At 34.5% G+C, this 19978-nt stretch overlaps 3 protein-coding genes and 1 pseudogene across 7 annotated transcripts; all 4 read right to left on the reverse strand.

Annotated features, from left to right (window-relative positions):
• Nucleotides 1-6337: 6337 nt before the first annotated feature.
• Nucleotides 6338-7065, reverse strand: LOC120143477 (annotated as a pseudogene).
• Nucleotides 7066-7450: 385 nt separating this feature from the next.
• LOC120143505 (glycine oxidase-like) lies at nt 7451-10394 on the reverse strand. Of its 3 annotated transcripts, none has more exons than XR_005517944.1 (9): nt 10028-10394; nt 9788-9937; nt 9447-9661; nt 9293-9363; nt 9024-9183; nt 8638-8812; nt 8129-8262; nt 7879-7967; nt 7451-7745 (listed from the first exon to the last, which is right to left on the reverse strand). XR_005517944.1 is itself a non-coding variant. In XM_039157812.1 (9 exons), the coding sequence occupies exons 2-9, from the start codon at nt 9918-9920 to the stop codon at nt 7650-7652; spliced, it is 1098 nt and encodes a 365-aa protein (XP_039013743.1). In that variant the 5' UTR covers nt 9921-9932; nt 10028-10170; the 3' UTR covers nt 7452-7649. The 3 variants fall into 3 exon arrangements, 2 of the variants coding, with proteins under 2 accessions (XP_039013743.1, XP_039013741.1); XM_039157812.1 differs by having other exon boundaries at nt 7452-7745; nt 8104-8262; nt 9788-9932; nt 10028-10170; XM_039157810.1 differs by having other exon boundaries at nt 7453-7745; nt 8104-8262.
• Nucleotides 10395-11392: 998 nt separating this feature from the next.
• LOC120143524 (serine carboxypeptidase-like 21) lies at nt 11393-12816 on the reverse strand. The gene is made up of 7 exons (XM_039157825.1): nt 12801-12816; nt 12464-12694; nt 12175-12240; nt 11978-12099; nt 11780-11893; nt 11650-11695; nt 11393-11546 (listed from the first exon to the last, which is right to left on the reverse strand). The coding sequence occupies exons 2-7, from the start codon at nt 12674-12676 to the stop codon at nt 11463-11465; spliced, it is 645 nt and encodes a 214-aa protein (XP_039013756.1). The 5' UTR covers nt 12677-12694; nt 12801-12816; the 3' UTR covers nt 11393-11462.
• A 4869-nt stretch (nt 12817-17685) lies between these two features.
• On the reverse strand, nt 17686-19625 carry LOC120143525 (transcription factor IBH1-like). 3 transcript variants are annotated; one of them, XM_039157827.1, is made up of 2 exons: nt 18835-19624; nt 17686-17858 (listed from the first exon to the last, which is right to left on the reverse strand). In XM_039157827.1, the coding sequence occupies exons 1-2, from the start codon at nt 19279-19281 to the stop codon at nt 17847-17849; spliced, it is 459 nt and encodes a 152-aa protein (XP_039013758.1). In that variant the 5' UTR covers nt 19282-19624; the 3' UTR covers nt 17686-17846. The 3 variants fall into 3 exon arrangements, with proteins under 3 accessions (XP_039013758.1, XP_039013760.1, XP_039013757.1); XM_039157829.1 differs by having other exon boundaries at nt 17688-17858; nt 18841-19624; XM_039157826.1 differs by lacking the exon at nt 17686-17858 and having other exon boundaries at nt 18711-19625.
• Between the last annotated feature and the right edge of the window lie 353 nt (nt 19626-19978).

Consider the following 19978-nt stretch of genomic DNA (forward strand, 5'->3'; position numbering starts at 1 on the left):
ATCGGGGCAATTCTAGTCTCCCCAGAAGGGAGTCACTACCCATTTACCAGCAGACTGAACTTTGATTGTACCAATAACATGGCAGAATATGAAGCCTGTGTCTTGGGAATTCGGGCTGCACTGGGGAAAAATATAAAGACTTTACGGGTGTATGGAGACTCAGCCTTAGTAATCTATCAGCTCCGAGGAGAGTGGGAAACCAAGGATATAAAGCTGTTAGAGTACCGAAAACTAGTGTTGGATCTGCTCGAAGAGTTCGACAAAGTCACCTTCCACTACGTGCCTAGAGAAGAAAATCAAATGGCTGACGCTCTAGCTACCTTGGCAGCCACATTCAAGGCTGGCGGGGAGTCTGAAATGATGCCAATTAACATGCAGTCGTATGAGTACCCAGCTCATTGTTACCAAATTGAAGAAGTGAAAGACACTAAGCCTTGGTACTACGACATTCTGCAGTATATCAAGCATCGGAGTTATCCAGAAAAAACCACTGAAATCGAGAAGAGAACCCTTAGAAGGTTGGCAGCTGGATATGTCCTTGACAGAGAGGTTTTACACAAGAAAAGCCATAACCAAGTTCTGTTAAGGTGCGTCGATGCTGAAGAGGCAAAAATGATAGTGGAAGAAGTACATGATGGGGTTTGTGGAGCACATGCAAATGGGCATATGATGTCAAGACAAATAATGAGATGCGGATATTTTTGGTCCACACTGGAAAGTGATTGCATCAACTATGCTAGGAGATGTCATAAATGTCAGATTTATGGAGACAAGATAAATGTTCCACCCCATCCGCTTCATGTAATGACGTCTCCATGGCCTTTCTCTGTGTGGGGCATGGACGTTATCGGGCAAATCCATCCGAAGGCTTCGAATGGTCACCGTTTCATTCTCGTAGCAATTGACTATTTCACGAAATGGGTAGAGGCTGCGTCATACGCCAGTGTCACTCAATCCACCATTTGTAAGTTTCTAAAGAAAGAAATTATATGTCGGTATGGTCTACCTGAAAGGATTATCACCGATAACGCAACAAACTTAAACAACAAGATGATGAGTGCTGCTTGCGAACAGTTCAACATAAAACATCACAATTCCACTGCTTACAGACCAAAGATGAACGGAGCAGTAGAAGCAGCAAACAAAAATATTAAGAAGATAGTGGAAAAAAACAACTGAAACTTACAAAGACTGGCATGAGAAGTTGTCTTTTGCTTTGTTCGCTTATCGAACCTCGGTACGAACTTCAACTGGGGCAACTCCATTTTCACTAGCCTATGGAATGGAAGCAGTGCTACCCATTGAAGTCGAAATTCCGTCTCTCAGGGTCTTGTCAGAAGTCAAACTGGATGATGCAGAGTGGGCACAATCCAGATATGATCAGCTTAATCTGATAGATGAAAAAAGACTGAAAGCCATTCATCATGGTCAAATCTATCAGAAACGAATGATCCGAGCACATGACAAAAAGGTGCGCCCGAGAATATTCCGTGAAGGGGATCTAGTGCTAAAAAGAATTTGGCCAGTCCAGAAAGATTTCCGAGGAAAATGGACGCCAAATTGGGAAGGACCTTATGTCGTGAAGAAGGCTTTCTCCGGAGGAGCCCTTATCCTGGCTGAAATGGACGAACCTGAGCTGCCACATCCCATTAACTCGGACGCAGTCAAGAAATACTTCGCTTAGGATGAAAACCTGAGAGGGCGTCCTAAGTTGAAAAAAAAACAAAAAAAACAAAAAAAACAAAAACAAAAAAAAACAAAAAGAGAAAAACGTTTAGGGAGAAAATAAGGTGGGTTCAAGATGAAAACCCGCAAAGGGCGTCTTGCAACCAAGGATGGGTCCAAGTCGAAAACCCGGAAAGGGCGATTTGGATATTAACGGTGGAAACATCCCGGCACATGAATCTTCTACGAACTCAACAAATCGGAGAAATGTCGCACTCTCCCAAACGTTGTCGCATTTTCAAAAATCCTTCGGCAAAGGCTGCATTCAAAATCATCAAACGGCTTTTCAGCTCAGAAGTGCCCACATTATCAAGATCTAAGATGTTCATTTACACATCATCGCGTATTCGTTTTCTAGAATGTTTGCCATGTGTTATTTGTTCTTCTCCTCCCATATGAATAAAGACCATCTTTCCTCCAATTCCTTTTGAGCATCTTGAATTAGATTTAAACCTAATGGTTTGTTTATTTTTTATGAAAGATAATCGCATATTACTGTACAAAGATTGATTGAAAAGTACAGGTACCCAGAAGCCGATCAAGGCTCATGCACATGCTTGAGATAGTTGAGAAGCATCTTCAAAAAAAAAATCATCAAACATTTGAAGAATTCAAGATCAAAGATTGGAACTTCAAGCTTTCAAAAATCAAGAGTCAATAACGACAGGCCACCGGAGATCGAGATTACTCTCCAGAGCTCAGAATAACATATGTTGCATATGCATTTTAGGCATACCTAAGAGCATGACATCCATAACATCACATATGTGCATATTTTTGCAGGTTATACCCATAGCCAATTTCAACTTCACAACGAAGGATATTGGACTCCAGACAACGCAAGTTCAACTTCACGACGAAGGGACCGCTGGTTGTCAACAAACATTTCTCAATTTCAGAGCCAATTTCAACTTCACAACGAAGGATATTGGACTCCAGACAACGCAAGTTCAACTTCACGACGAAGGGACCGCTGGTTGTCAACAAACATTTCTCAGATTCAGAGTCAATTTCAACTTCACAACGAAGGATATTGGACTCCAGACAATGCAAGTTCAACTTCACGACGAAGGGACCGCTGGTTGTCAACAAACATTGCTCAAATTCAGAGCCAATTTCAACTTCACAACGAAGGATATTGGACTCCAGACAACGCAAGTTCAACTTCACGACGAAGGGACCGCTGGTTGTCAACAAACATTGCTCAAATTCAGAGCCAATTTCAACTTCACAACGAAGGATATTGGACTCCAGACAACGCAAGTTCAACTTCACGACGAAGGGACCGCTGGTTGTCAACAAACATTTCTCAAATTCAGAACCAATTTCAACTTCACAACGAAGGATATTGGACTCCAGACAACGCAAGTTCAACTTCACGACGAAGGGACCGCTGGTTGTCAACAAACATTTCTCAAATTCGGAGCCAATCTCAACTTCACAACGAAGGATATTGGACTCCAGACAACGCAAGTTCAACTTTACGACGAAGGGACCGCTGGTTGTCAATAAACAAGTTTGATTTCAACTTCACAACGAAGGATATTGGACTCAAGACAGTACAAGTTCAACTTCACGACGAAGGGACCGCTGACTGTCAACTTCTCAATTTCAGAGCCAATTTCAACTTCACAACGAAGGATATTGGACTCCAAACAACGCAAGTTCAACTTCACAACGAAGGGACCGCTGGTTGTCAATAAACAATTTCCCAATTTCAGCTTCACAACGAAGTATCTTTGGCTAGAAGACGATCCATGAGCTACCTCCAGAACTCTGAGTTCGATTTCAACTTCACGAGTTCGATTTCAATTTCACGACGAAGGATTCAGGCTTAGAATCTTCCAGTTTTAACTCAACCTCACGACGAGGGAGTCATCTCGTGTTTTAAAAAACCAGTCTTAACATCGAATTTCAACTCTACGACAAAGGATATTCGATAGGGACGAAATTTATGTCTTTTAATCTTTGCTTTATTTTCGTTACACGATAATGAGCAAAGAGGGGCAGCTGAAGACACTAAATTTCATCATTCATTATATTATATAATATAGATTTATATTATAAATTATATTATATATCCATTTATATCTAATACATTTATTTACATTTTTCAGGCCCAATTGGTGCCCAAATACAATAGCAAGCCCACGCACGCAACCCAGCTGGAGCTAGGGTTTCCAGAAACCCTAGCAGCTTCCCTCTTTAGCGGCGCAATCCTTGCCTCACGAGTCCTCGCCACCCACGTTTCCCTCATCCGGTTTTCTCAGCGCCGTGAATTCCTCAACCTCACCAACGTCACGCAGAAAGCAATAACAAATCACAAGAGAAGACAACAAGGATTGGGATTCTAGTTAAAATAGGATTCTAAGTGTAGTTTTTGATTATAAATAAACATGTAATTCTCACGATAAGGGGGAGGTTTTTACAGAGGGAGATTACCCACAAAATCATACGAGAGACAGATAGACAATTACACAGCTTTCACACGGGAACATCGAGAGAGATCAGAAGCCATTCGGGGTAAACACAAGCATTTTGTAATCATTTTGTGAAGAAATAAAAGGGTACAAAAATCATACCTTTCTTTTTTTCGTCTTGCATGCATAGTTATTCCACTGATTTTGATTCGAATAAAACCCAGAAAAGGGTTCCTGGCTGATGAAAATAGGGGATAAGCCAAGATCTTCTCCTTTAGATCCACGGCTCCCCGAGGCGATTTTAAAAAAAAAAAGGAACCAACCTGGATTTTCAGAACATGGGGGGAGATCTTTTAGAAAAATGGAAACTTTTTTTTTCCACTTCCAGTGGACGGCAGCGTCGACAAGACAAGGCGGCCGAACTCTGGGATCCACGGCCGTTGTTCATCTGGTTGATGAACACTTGAGAGTGTTTTCAAAGGGACGGGGAAGCTCTTCGCGAGAGAGAAGAAGAAATGAAGCCTTCTAAAATTAAAAAATTTTTTAATTAACTTTTATAATTCCCATTTAACCAAACCGTGGAGCCAACTGAACCGACCCAGCGCCATACGACCCACGTGTTTTCGTTTAAATAGGGTAAACCACAGTTTTGGTCCTCCGTTCTTTAGTTCTTCTATTGTCGCCCCCATTTTCTCCTAAAATCGATACACACTTCTGTTTTTCATTCAATTCGGTCCCATGTATTTAAGTTTTAATTGTTATTGTTTCATCTATTTGTTTTATTTTATTTATATGTATATTTTTTTATATTTTATTTATTTATATACTATTATTTTCTTTTATTATATTTTATTCTATTCTTTTTATATACATTAATATATATATAAACTTTTTAAATCATTAGCTTTCTAGTTTTATTTTATTTTAACTATATATATATATATATATATATATATATATATGCTTTTATTGTTTCTCTAGTATTATATGTATACACGTTTCATCATTCTCATTTGCTTTGTATTAAAAAACCATATCTTATTATTATTATGTACATATTATATTATATATATAACCTAACATTTTGAATTATCACTCCTTTAGGCCCTACCCCCTCTTTTAGATGACCAAACATTTATCCTTTTTTAATCTGTATCCTTTTTTTAAGTTCGTATCCCTTTTTCTATTTTCGGTGGAGTGGCGTTTTTTTCCTATTTATTATTATTATTACTTAATAGTTATATATATTATCATTTTTAGTTTCTCATATTTTATTACTATTTTTTTATTCTATCCATTTTTTTCTTTTTCTGTATTTGTATTCGTATTTTTTACTTTCGCTTAGTTTTTCTAACTTGTTTTATTAATTTATTGATTATGTGTTTGCTTTTATTTTATTTATTATCTTATTTATTTATTTATCTTAGCTTTTTTTTTACTAATTCTATCTTCCTTCTTGCTTGGGTTTATTTATTTTATTCATTTATTCCTTACTTTTCATCTAACATTTTCTGATTTTCTTTAAAAGGCATGATTTAAATCTGTCAAAAGGTAAGTTTTGGATCGCTATTTTACCTTTTAATTTAAAATGCAATTTTCTTAATCAAAGACAACTGGAAAGTACGTAGTACCGAAAGGACGGTTCAAGGGTGTTAATCCTTCCTTAACCGTAACCGACTCCCGAACCCGACACATCTTTGGAAAGACGTAGATCAGGTAAGAAATAGGGTATCCGATCAACCCATTTATTTTTAAATAAATTATCGGTGGCGACTCCAATCCACATTTTTTAAGTCGAAGCCCAATTTCGGGTCCAACCGAAAGACGGTTACGACACTACCTAAAACATTGTTCAATATAACCAATTATACATCAACTAAGTTTGCTAAGGAAATAAAGATCACCACTTAAAATACAAGAGTGATGAAAAAGAATATAGAATCAAATGTGCCTCCCTCAAACAACTTTGATACCTCAAATTAACAAATCAAACACCCTCAAAAGAAAAAAATCGATATACTTCATTTTCTACAGCTCTAGAAATTCTATCTCCCGACCTAATATTTGATACTTGAGAAAAAGAATCTCAAGTTCATTTCTATTACAGTTTCCTGAAACTTACCCCCGAAAGGGCTCCGAATTTTCTAGCAGTTTAATAAAGCATGTCAAAGAAGAATATGCAGAATAGCATTAAAACCGTATAATATCTTTCATTTAAATTCCAACGCACCCAAGTAACATGGGGCAGCAATGCACAAAAATCAGAAATAAAATTCGTTTATTTCAAAGTAACAAAATTATTCTTACTTCCACAAAAACAACAGAAATACGTTAAAAATCTCCTCATTAATGTTTTGTTTTTTTCCTATAAAATTTATGGAATATCCCAGGGCTTCTGCTCGGGAACAGCGACGACCATACCTTGGAGCTGAGGAGTGACCACGACCTGACATCCAAGCCTGGAATGCTTGTTCAAGATACGACCCCTGGAATTCCTCACCAACACATATTCCTCGTCGTAGGTACGCGGCGGAAGCCTCTCGAGACACTCCTGGGCGATGTTGACCTCGCACTCTGCGGAGCAAGCGTCGATCTCCTCGAGGCGGTGAGAGGCTGGGTCGATGAGCCCACAGTTAGTCAAGGCACGAAGTAAGGTCTGACCCGCTAGACCCACAACCTCACGCTGATGGCCTTCAGGGTCGATGGCGAAGAGCTTGACTATCCGGTCGGCAACTTTTCTGGAGGAGGGTGCGGGGGCGGTTAAGGAGGCGGAGGATCGGGTGAGGATATGGGGGAGAGTGAGGGGATACGGTGGATTTGGGAGGTTAGTTTTTGGAGCGTCGAAATTGCCATTTTGGGGGAAGAGGTAGAGAGAGATTTTGAGGGGAGCTTCAGTGTTTATTTTGTTTTAAGCAATTTGGTTCGGCTAATCGGAGCTTTCGTTTGCTAGGTGGGTTCCATTATAACTTGGGTAAATTACAAATTTCAATTGAAATATAAAATACAATTTTAATTTAATAAAATTATACAAATTCTTTGTTTTTATTTAAATTTAAATATTTTAAAAATAAATACATATATTATTCTTTATGTTAAATAAATAAAATTATTTATATACAATATAATAACATAAAACCATACTTCGTCAACAAGAAATTCAATAATTTATAAAAATTAAATTGAATCAAATCAAAACCTCATTTATACAATCACACAGAATCATATTTGCATGCATCACATGAAACATTTAACCAAAAGTTTTTATATTTACCACTTTATTATACTAAACTCGAGCTTTGAGTACAACCTTTATTTCCCCGGAAATCATAGAGTTCACAAGCTTGATTTTCTAAAGTTAAAAGTTTCGCTTATTTTGGTAGTTTACATTTTACATTTGCAACGAAAAAAAAGGGTTCAAAGTCCAACCAGCAGCTTAACATTTGGTCCAATTAGACCGGGCGTCCTTGATGTTTTTCCTTCTTACTGTTCCATAGGGACACTGAACTAACAACATCGACCCTTTGCAGCAAATGGTGAATTATCAATATATGTGGGATTGCCCAATACCATATCAACAACCATTTCTGCAGTTCCCAAAGCCTGAAAATTAAACAAACATGACGAATAAACTTATCGCCAATTCATTGATTCGAGTGCAAACAACTTAGGAAAGACCCGCATTGTCTATTCCAAAATGGAACAATATAAAAGTTTCCAGAATACAGGAAGTTACCATAGACAGCCCTCCTCCTTCATGACCAGTTGCAAAGAACAAGTTTGACAGACCAGGAACAGGTCCTATGACCGGCTTTCCGTCAGGCACTGGATATATAAGTAAAGACATTGTTTCAGTAATTTTTTATGTTTGATCAATCTGTTCTACATGTATAAATTTCAAATTAGCTGAGTATCCCAATGGTATGGAATATTCTGTGTGACAGAATACATATGGACTTACTGTAGGGGCGTAGTCCTACTCTCACTTTTCTGTTATTGACGAAATCTGTAAGGGGCAGTTCTTTTAGTTTGGGAAAGAACTCTCCAGCCCGTTTCCATATATGAAGAACGATAGAGTCATCTACCTCGGTGCTGAACCCAGCAAACTGACGGCTGCTTCCTATGATGGATTAAATTTACGGAAAAAGCATGTACAAGTACAACAACAAATTAACATGATCAACTGGACATGAACACAAAGAACAACTGGAACAAAAGATGTACATAATAAAGCTCATTTTTGCATTCTGTTTTACAGAGGTATGGGGAAATACTAAGAAGTATAAGGTAATTTCATCAATCAGATAATGTAACAATAAGATCTGGATGTTAGAATCTACAGACTTTGTTAAGATCAGGAAAACAAACATTATGAAGTTCAAATTCAATGCACTCTTATGCTTCTTTTCCTTTTCCAAACCAAAATTATCATTTCACCATGTTTCGACAAACATTTAAAAGCCAAGCACTGAGAATAGCAAGTGTAACATTATACCTAGAACAAGATTACCCATTGTGTCAATTGTTGATGTCATTGAAACAGACAAGGCTTGGCTCTGATCATTCTGCCCTGAAGTAAACGCTGCATTTTGATAATCGATGTAACCAACCTCCATCGAACCATGATTCAGTTGAAGGGGATTAAAATTCTCAATCACAAGAAGATGACCCTGTAGTGGATATCAAAGATAAGGCAAATATTACATTTAAAACAAAAAATTAATCATGGAAGATGCATCACAGAATCTCATTACCAAAATATCACCATGACATATCAAAGAATTGCATATATATAGGTCCATTCACCAAAATATATACATAATAGACAGATGAAATATGAAAACTTAAATTATACGAATTCATTATATCTTGGATTCTCACCTTACGAGGCATTACAAGGGCATCAAATTTAACATTTGAGTCTTTCAACAGGTCATGCATAAGAGACCGACTCCAACAACCAGCAGCAACTATAATGGCCTTACCATACAAGGTGTTATTGGAAGTCCGAACAGCTTCGTACTCCCCACTACTAGTAGATCTGAACAACATGAGCTAGAAAAGTTACACAAGGACCCGAATACTGATACACAAATATGTTATGTATCTTCATCTCATCATGAATGTACTGCAGAAAAGTAACGACAGACCTCACTAAACCTGTAACCGGCTCATGATAGAACTCTGCATATCTACCTTTCGGTGCAAAGGATCTGTTAACCTACACAAAAGGAATATGCTAACGTCCAAGCAATCATTACTTCATATGCTGTTACAAAACTAAAAGAATAATAATAAAGACACCTTTTCAATATATGAAACTGCGAGATGAGCATCCAACTGGCAATCTTCAGGTGCAAAAGCAGCCCCACCATCCGTACCAACATAAATGGAAGGTTCCTTGGAATGCAGTTCATCACTGGACAAATACTCTGCTCTCAACCCAGCTTCAGACAGCTGACTCACTTTCTTTCTCAACATAACTGAATCCTCAGGAGTTCTACCAACAAGCAAGCTTCCTACAGCTCAAAACACCATGTTCCAAATAAAAATTTCAACTGTTAAAAACAGATAACAGAAGAATGTGCAAAGAAACCGAACACCAACCTACGAAAATGCTATGCAATAATTATGTAACTTAATACCTGTCTTCTTCCAACCCAATACTTGAAGCGAGTCCATGCCTTGGTCGCGAATCGTCTCAGCCAACTTCTTCCATAGTTGGTGACTTCTTTTAGTAAGTTCCCATGTATCACTTGCAGGATTTTTATGTACCATCCATATGTAGCCCTGTCCTACACCCAATAGGAGTTTAGGAAATGAGAAGTAAAAAAATTGGGCCGGTCGGGGTGAGGACGATAACAGTTCTAAAAACATGGGTTTACCTGCACCAGTGGCTCCAGAGCAAGGTACGGCCTTATCAACGACCGCAACGGATAGATCCGATTTGGTTAAAAACTGCCGGGCGATTGTCAACCCGATGATTCCAGCACCAACAATCACGACGTCGAAAGAACGGGAAGAAGCCTTCATCGATTCCGAACCCGAAAAACGGATGGGTTCTGGTCGGGTTGGTCTGGTTCCGTTGACTGAGAGTGAAAGCTTTTCCATTGGGATTTTGGAGCCCAACAAGCCTGATTGAAACGTGAAGGAACATAATCGATTTTCATTGAATGAAGCGCCGCCATCTTTGGTAAAATGGTTGTAGGAGCGTCGGGGGTTAACTGATATTGAAGTTGAAGCCATGGCTCTTTGCTGATTCCGCTTTGATGGTAATGTTTGAGTCAAATCACCCGTAATAGTTGAAAAAGGTTCGAATTGGCCCGATTTTTGTTGAAGCCCACTGCACTGTACTTTTCAGTCACTTTTTACTTCTTCCCATTTCAACCATTTTATATTGTAGTTATTAAATAAATAAATATTTCTTTTATGAATAAAAATTATTTTTTTCACGTTAAGAAAATGAAAAATAAAGTTTTGGGATAAATGGCATTGTTTTTTTTTCCTGGATAAATTTCATCAATGGTTCCTGAGTTTTGTTAGAGCGGGTTAAAGCTCAGGCATCTCAACCCAGTATTTATATTTATGTCTTTCTATATTTTCAGAAAGAAGAAAAATATAATTTGATTTAGGTTAGATCGTGATTTTAGTCCCTCTATCATGTTCAAATTATGTTTCAGTCCTTTTACTTCAATTTGGTAATCTTTTTAGTGAGTTTGAGTTAGTGTTTTTTTAATCTCATCAACATTTTTATCGAAATAATTCACATATTAACTATTTGACTAACTAATTATATTATTTGAATAAAGTATAAGAACTAAATCCCAAATTTGAGAATAATACCAAAACCATAATTTGACCTTTATTCTATTTTCGGCCATTATTAGTACATGGTAAAAGGGGGTTAATTGCTAAATAGCTCCCTTAGGCCTCAGCCTGAATGCATAAAACCAATCATGATGGAGAATTGGTATCAAGAGAAGTTGTGCTTGTTATAGGTCTCTCCCTCTCCATATTATAGGTTCGAATCCACTTACTCCTAAAACTTTTAGTTTTATAATTTTTAGGATAGTTGGATGAGTGAAAATAGGGCTGAGATTATATTCTTGTTTTTTTTTAATATCTTCTTATTTCTCATTTTTAATCTTAATCATCTATTTGTACTCATCCAACAATCATAAAAAGAGGTATAACTAAAAATATTAACGTAGATGTAAATGGATACTAATTCTAAAGGAAACAACATGCAATTTTAGAAATTATGTGAATAACCTATCATCAACATGCAATTATAATTTAAAAATTAGAAGAAAATTTGTTTCATATAGGTTTCCCTGCAAGGAATCTGGTGTAAAAATCCAAGGCCTCTTGAGGTTTATATTCTGGGACTGTGTGTCCTGCTCCCTGTATTCATACACACCAAAAAGGGTTAGAATCAAACCTGGGAATTTGATAAATTTACAATTCAGTACATTTCTCTAAAGATGCATCCTCGAATGATTGATACCTTTATGGTTAAAAAGGTCAGGTTGTGGTCATAACCTTGCAAATACCTGCAAATGCATTCCAAAAGATAATTCAAAGTCAATTCCCAAGTAACAGATTGAGCATGAGATCCGGGGAATGACTGAATTTACCCTGCAACTTGTCCATTGGAAGTCCATGGCCTCCATTCATCCACTATCTCATATCCGACCGATCTTGTCCAGGCTTCGGTCCCGGTGAATGGAACACACATATCATGATCCCCACTGCCACAAAAGTTGAATACAAACCATTTATCAGAAAATCGAGCACTCATTTTGCCTTTAAACCCGAAATGCAGTAAAAGAAACCTGTATATGAGTGCTCGATATCCCCTGGAAGTAAGATTCTTGTGATACTTAATCATGCTACCGACATCATGATTATATAAGATGTTGTCCGTACATAACTCCCATTCACCGATCACGGCCTCCTATGTGTCGAAGGATCATAAATTATTGTTCTTTTTTGGTAAAACAAGGAGAATAATGACTTTGAGAGTGCTTACGTTTTCAGCATGAATTGTCTTCCTAACTGCAGGGTCATTCACCCATTTTGTTGCTACTTCATCATCCTATGCAATTTTCGTAAAATTTCAAGTAAAATTTATCAGTATACTCCCAACAAGATAGTTTGATACGCATAACAAATAATTAAGGACAACCACATCGGTTGTACGAGTCGGATCTTGACTAAAAAGAGTAGATGAAACTGTAAACTAAACTCCTTAAGAGCAAAGCTACTAACTGAAACAAGCTGCAAATAAGCAATCTTGACATGGAATAAGTAAAACTTACAGTGCACGGAACACTTAGGCTATTGAGAAGTTGTGGCCACGTTGGAATGATTCCATCTCTTACAGGAGCTCTAATTGGCCAGGCACGACCAAACATCCTTGTCCTTACAGAAAGAGGCCTGTCGGTCTCACCAAGCTTCCAGAAGCTCGAAGGTAGTCTGATAGTCTCGGGTGTTTCGGGTCTATGATAACAAAGTTCTAGGATGGTGTACATGTTTAAATCCCTTATGTTCTGCAATTAATCAAACGTTTAGAATCGAATTAAAGAGAATGCAAATTCTAACTATCGGAACATTCCCGGTTAATCAATGTAAATAAGCAATTTAACAGGCTATTACCTGATCAACTTTTCCAGTTTGCTCTCGCAAGTTTCAGTGAGTGGATTATAGAAATTACCATTGCACTCATTTTTAGCCTCCTGGAAAAATGTAGATTGAACCATCAGAACTATGTATTCAGGACAAACAATGACCTTTTCTTCAGTCCAGCACTTATAACAAGTTAGAATGCATCCGCTCCCGATAATAATCCGGAAACTTTCAAAAGATATCCATAGAAACAAATGAAAAACTTAGTAAAAGTTGAAGATTTTTGGTGACTGAATTACAAAATCTTGGGTTCCTAGGTGCACTATAGTTACAAAATTATTCAAGTACCAAAGTGATAATAAGGTAAACTTCAGGGGTCAAAAGTATTATTTAACCCATAGATTATTAAAGATGTTTTTATTGTTTATATCTAGGATATAATTACATTCGAGAAGAATAAATCATCAAGCCTTAAAATAACATACACAACGGTTCATTCCTTGGCCATTACTCTAATTTTCATTTTTAATGTATCAACCTTGGTCATTACTCATTTGTATACATAACTTTTTTTAAATAATTTAAAATAATAACAAGATAATATATATTTAGAATTTTTTAATCATTGATAATTTATAATATATTAGCATAAAATTTTATTATATAGTAAAAAGGTAGTCTCATTAGATTCAATTATTTTAAAATCACACTGAATCAAAATTTTAAACATAATTTCTTCTAGGACTTATTTATTCTGTTTAAGAGATTTTAATATCGAAACATATATAGATTATGCAAACACAAGATTTATAGATTTTTTAAGAATAATTTTATTAAATATGAAAAAAATTAAATTAATAATAACAGATAATTTTATTAAAAAAATAAATATTTTGAATTAGAGTATAAGTTTATAAAATAAGAGTATTCTAATCATATAAATGAGATATTTTTCTTGAAACAAGTAAAATGCATAAAATAATCACTTAATAATAATAATAATAATCTTACAAAAAAGGAGTTAAAATTTTAAAAAAACAGATAAATAATAGATAAAAATACCACTAATTAAATAAAAAAATAACATAACTCAGGCAATAAAAAAAAGAAAAGGAAAAAAATAATTATCAACTCCAAGACTGGTGTTACTAATGATGAAAAAATATTTTTTAAACATTTTAAATTTTTTTATAATTTTAAAATAATTAACTCATGTGATATATAAGGTAAGATAATATCAAAGTCTATAACAACATAATAAAATAAGATGTTATGCCACATCAATAAAATATCGGTCGCTAGTTGATCGTCCAAATAAAATGTAGAACTATAAGGTGACATTGTGAAAAAACCCCTAAAAACCAGGTGTAAAAGTTAGGGATAACATTCCATTCTACCCGTATTAAAAATTATTATTTTTTGGTTGCACTCCTAATTTTCAGATTTCATTATGATTATTTTGGACCAGTCCGCATTGTACACCTAATTTTGATGAGTGAATCTATCAACGTGAATTTTTTTACATACACAGTTTCAAACTCGACTTAAACGAATTAATATACTTATCACTTGAACCAACCCCGTTAGTCATATTCAAAATATCTCATTATACCTAAATATTATTGTTTTAATTTAAATAATAAATAAATATTTAATGAAATTGAATATCATCTAATAATTGTTGATTTAGGGGCTGTTTGTTTGGCTATGAATGGAACCATTCAGCGCTGAATGCTGAACTGTTCAACATTCAGACTGTTTGTTTCTCACCTCTGAATTATTTCGTGATGACTGATTCAACAAAACAGTGCTGAATGATTCAACACAGAAATACATTCTGAATTATTCAGAGCCATTATCAAACAGCATGTCACATTCAACGCTAATTCATACAGAGCCTCTGAATCATTCAGCATTTGATTCATTCAGCGCTTAATCATTTTGAAGTAAACAAACAGCCCCTTAGTCTCTATACTTTAATTTGGTCAACTTTAGTCCTATGTGTCTTTCAAATTGTAAAATTATAGTTATAATTCGATTAATACACAAATAATATTACTAAATTACATGGACTTAAAAATGATCAAATCAAAGAATAAAAACTAAATTTAAAACCTATGAATAATACGAGGATTAATAGTAGAGTTTGACTTAACAAATTTAATGACTATTATTCAGGCCAATATCAAACTTTTAGAACTTGAAAGTATAGGGAGTATAAACAACCCAAATTAGAATTCAAGGACTAGATCTAGGGATGGGGATGGGTCGGGTTTTTGGTCTACCCAACCCGACCCAAAAACAAGGAATCCTCCACCCGAGACCCGACCGAACCAAAACAATATTTCACCTGACCCGATATATAACTTAAAAACCCGACCCGACCCGAAATAATAAAAAAAATATTATTTTTATTCAATAAAAACAGTGATTTAATTGAAAAAAAATAATATATAGAGGGATATTATTGTAATTATTCCTAAATATATAAGGGAAAATTATATTTTTTTTCAGGTCGGGTATTTTTTACCCTAGACTCGAACCCGACCCGAACATCACAATTAAAAAACATGACCCGACCTGAATCCAAAAATATTTTTTTTAAAAACCCGACCGGATCGGGTCGGGTCTCATGCCCATCCCTAACTAGATCCATAACTTGCACATAATACATAAACTAATAGAAGAATTTGACATATTAAAAATGACTAAATTAAAGAATATGAACTAAATTTACAATTTATATGAAACATAGATACTAATAATACAATTTAACTTAGTAATTTTTTCCTGTTATTATTTAGTTCATGATTAAAATTTGAAAAGTATAATAACTAAATGGTTAAATTAAAATATAAAGATTAAATTTATAATTTATACATAATATAAAGATTAAATTTATAATTTTACTATCCTGTATTTATGTTGAGGATAAAGAGAGATTTGGGCAAATTGAAAGACATTTACATTTCAATTCAAGATATATTCAGTCCGCTCATTCCTAACACTTCCTCCCCTACCTATTTATCGGATATTAACCTTTGGAATTGGAAAGTCGGCAATCGTTGGCCTCTACGTAAGTTGTTCCGTTATTATATAAAGGGTAAAGTACACAAATGATACTCCAACTATAGGTGTTACGTTGTTGAGTCATCCGACTATTAAAAGTTATGAAATGGTCCTCTGACTATAGGACAATAGTTTGTTGAGTCCTCGACTATTAAATGTTATAAAATGGTCACCCAACTATTTATATGTTTCAAACTTGTCATTTTTTGTTAAAAAAAATAGTGGTTGTCTAAGCTAGCACTAATCTATTTACTGAGATATAATAAAATATGATCTCATAATTGTTTAAAGTTGTATTTTGTGTATCTACTATCCATTTATATTATGTCGTCGAGCTTGAAACTTTATGTTGTTGACTTAGTGCTTGAAAGCAACAACAGTGCCAGTAGACATCATTATTTTTTCTATCATGTATCAATCAACATATTAACGTCCAATTAAGATGACCATCAATTTTTTAACGAAAAATGATGAGTTGGAACAATAAATAGTTGAGTGGCTATTTTTTAACTTTTAATAATTAGGAACTCAATAAAACAACATCATATAACTAGGGGATCATTTTGCAACTTTTTATAGTAGATGGATTCAAAAAAGTAATGTCTTGTAGACGAAGTATCATTTATGTACTTCACCCTTATATAAATGCGTATGTGATAAATCAGTCACTTCTTCTTCTTTAAAAATAGAATTACGGTTGTTGCCTTAACTTCTTTTAAATAAACTTTTAGTTTAATTGTAACTTTAGTTATGTGTAAGTCCAATTATGCCAAATGAAATGAACTTTCCTTACCACATCATCCATCATAATCAGTCAAATTCACTCATATTATTCTTTTTCTTTTGTCATTAATATACTCTTAGTAATTCTCAAGTAATCACTCACTTTTATATTTATAAGGAAAAAAAAGTGAAGATTTAGTCTTAAAAAATCACATAAAAAGAAGAAAAAAAGTGAAAAAGTGATTTTTCCTAGTTGGGATGGCATGGTGAAGAAGGTTCATATATATTTTTTACGAGAATGATTCATGAAATGATTTTCAATAAAATGGGACAAATTAATTCTCATGTTAGAGTTTGAAAAATATTATTTTTTATCTTTAAATACATTTGTATTTATTATCGATATATGGTTTATTGATCGAATAATCTGGATCATATACAATAAATATCTATTATAAGACAACTATTTCAATCCTATTACTCTATTTACGAAATTTTAACCATATCCTTAAGACATCTAAATACTTCATCCAGCTAGACCTGGTTACTTTACCTTGAATTCATCTTTAAATTCAATGGAAAACAAGCCACATGCATATATATGTTTTTCAGGCAATTGCAAAGCAAATATGAAAAGGATTTGCAATAACAGCTCTCACCTTTTCCTTGTTTGGATGGAAAGAAAAGAAAATGCACTTTTAATATGATCAGTTATTGTAAATACTTCTATATTTATATATATATATATCAACCAGGGGAGAAGATAGTGGAAAATGTATTTTCATAGAATTAATTACAATCTTTTGATAGATTGTTACTTCTGTGATATATGTTTATGTTCATGTGTATTTACATATTAATGTTCAAATTAAGAAAGAAAATGAGAATTGCATTTATAACTACTTTGTAGGTTGTGAGTAATTGACTATTTTTTGTTTTAGAGTTTAGACATTAAATTTATTAGTATTATGTGCATGTTAATTTCTTGCTTAACTTCAACCAAATTAATTAAATTATAATTTTCAAAACTTTAGTTTGCAATAGGTTTCCTTCTAATGTAGAAGTAAATATTTTTTTTATAGGAAGGAATGCCTCGTTACAAATCCTCTTCATATTAGAGGAAACGGAAATAGGAAAAGAGTGCCTACAATTTATTAAATTAACAAATGTATCTAAATCCGAATACATAAATTCAACTGACCTCGGACATCAGCTGTACTTAACAGCACCCCTCACACAGCAAACCACCCATATAAACGCAAAACCCCTTGACACAAACACGGATTAACCAATACCCTGTTTGGCAAGACGATATGCATCAATATTACAATCTCTTGGAATAAATAGGAGAGTGACATTATTATTATAATTGAGTAAATAATGTTTATATTATTTTTGTTATAATTTCACTCTCAAATGGTAAGAGAGTTATTTCTAATAATTATATACTTCAACAGAATATTATAAATAAGCAAGGCATAATTTTATAGAGTTATTTCTAATAATTTTATACTTCAATAGAATATTTATTACATTTAATAAATAAATTATTAATATTTTTCAATAATTCTTTAACAACTTTTTTTAATATATAAAAACTATATGTAAATATCATAATAACAAGAGATAATATGCAAATCTTTCATGTTTTGTGTAGAAGAATTTCTTTCTGTTTTTTAGTTGACATTAAAATAATTCACAAAGGGACGCAAATCTAAGAATGGGAAGCAGCATGTGAGACGATAATGGAATGATTCCATATGAACACAGCACCCCTAAGAAAAAATAATAATAATAATACTAATAATTTTTGTTTTATCGAAATAAAAAGATTCTTCTCGAGTTTAATTTAATTTTGTTTTAAATTTTTGTGTGGTTCGTAAATTATTCCACATATGGTACGATTAGTTAAATTACATTTGTCTCACCTTGAATCTAAGATCTAAAACTTCATTTTCTCCTTAACAGTATTTCCAAAGGATTGGAAATTATAAATGATTAGAAACCCAGAAACAAGAAAAAGATATCAGAGGAAATCAAATAGTAAGATTAAATTAAACCTCTATATTATAAAAGAAAATCCCAGTATCTCACAGAAATTATGCAAGTTCCTGTGATTTAAAACTATCATCTCTACAGAAAATAAAATACTTAACATCTTAGACAATTCATCTCTGTATTTCAATAGTTTTCCCTTTAAACAATCTGTTCCTCTTGATTTAAATATATTTATTCACTCAATAGAGTAGAGATTGGCGATTGTTCTCATCACCTGTACCTGGGTGGTAAGGCACTTTATGTAATGCGCAGTTTCATCCAACAAGTTACATAAATCCATGGCTTCACCACCTGGAACAAGCTCTCTCAGCTCTTCCGCTTGAACACCCAGCACAGCACCATGATGTTCCTTATTTTCTTTTCCATGAGATGCCGTGGTACGGGTCTTGACCGACGCTCTTCGGCCGAAAGAGACTAAACGACGACTGCGTGATCGGGTTCGGAGCCTCCAAAGGGTTGCCCTACTCCAAATTCTCCTCGACCTAACCGAGTAAGCCATGGACTTGTCGGCTGCAACCTTGATTCTTCGGTAACGTTGGAAGATCTCTCTGGGAGAAGATGATGAGATGGTTTTTGGGGCATTGATTTCAGTCAGAGCACGAAGGAACCTTGCGGTGAACCTGGATTTAAGAGAGCTAGGGTTCAAGTTCTGCAAATCCATATTACTATAAAAATAACTAGGGTTTTCTTTGGGATGAGTAGATGGATACGGAGATATATTAACTAACAATCGTACGGCGGTTTCCTTTTTTGGATGGATCGGAAAGAATTGAAGAGAGATTTTGATTTTCTGACACAAGGGGGCCAGTGCTCAGAAATGATCTCTCAAATGATAAAATCTCAAACTTTTTAGTGTTTTTTCTGACACATTATCTATAAAGACCAACCAGACAACAAGGAAGACAGAGATGTTCGTTTGGGGAGTGGGAAAATGGAAAAATTAAAAGAAGAGGAGACTATGGGAGGAGATGAGGTTGGGGGATCAACCCTTTTGGTTATTGTTATTGTTATTTTTCCAATAACTGGTTTTTAACCCATTTTCAATCCTATATTTGTTATTATATATAATTAAATTACACGTTTTAGCTTTCCTTTTCAGTTTGGGGTTTAGGAAAAGAGAGCATTGTGGGCCTGAAATAGCCAACTACCATATGAGCGCACATGCTTCCATTCTCCCACTTGGATTGTGGGGCCTCTCTGTTTTCGACTCAATTTAAAAAATATATTTTTATTCGATTGGATATTAAAAATTTTGATTTGATTTGATTCGAGTCATAATTTTATAAATTCAACTTAAATCGATCTTTTTAAATAAGTTTAAGTTATAAAATAAGAGTTAAATAACTCAAAATATTTAC

This window comes from Hibiscus syriacus, unplaced genomic scaffold (assembly GCF_006381635.1).
Source record: "Hibiscus syriacus cultivar Baekdansim isolate YM2019G1 unplaced genomic scaffold, ASM638163v2 tig00110858_pilon, whole genome shotgun sequence".
Lineage (NCBI taxonomy): Eukaryota > Viridiplantae > Streptophyta > Magnoliopsida > Malvales > Malvaceae > Hibiscus > Hibiscus syriacus.

Bases quoted from the DNA above. Each gene is read 5' to 3' on its own strand.
- LOC120143505 (XM_039157810.1), bottom strand. From the start codon at position 10,388: ATGGCTTCAACTTCAATATCAGTTAACCCCCGACGCTCCTACAACCAT. The intron at 8,263-8,637 runs GTATAATGTTAC...AATCCATCATAG, and splicing joins AATGGGTAATCTTGTTCTAG to GAAGCAGCCGTCAGTTTGCT. The intron at 7,968-8,103 runs GTAAGTCCATAT...TTATATATCCAG, and splicing joins AGTAGGACTACGCCCCTACA to TGCCTGACGGAAAGCCGGTC.
- LOC120143524 (XM_039157825.1), bottom strand. From the start codon at position 12,676: ATGTACACCATCCTAGAACTTTGTTATCATAGACCCGAAACACCCGAG. The intron at 12,100-12,174 runs GTAAGCACTCTC...TTCGACACATAG, and splicing joins AGACAATTCATGCTGAAAAC to GAGGCCGTGATCGGTGAATG. The intron at 11,696-11,779 runs GTAAATTCAGTC...ATGCATTTGCAG, and splicing joins TCCAATGGACAAGTTGCAGG to GTATTTGCAAGGTTATGACC.
- LOC120143525 (XM_039157826.1), bottom strand. From the start codon at position 19,281: ATGGATTTGCAGAACTTGAACCCTAGCTCTCTTAAATCCAGGTTCACC.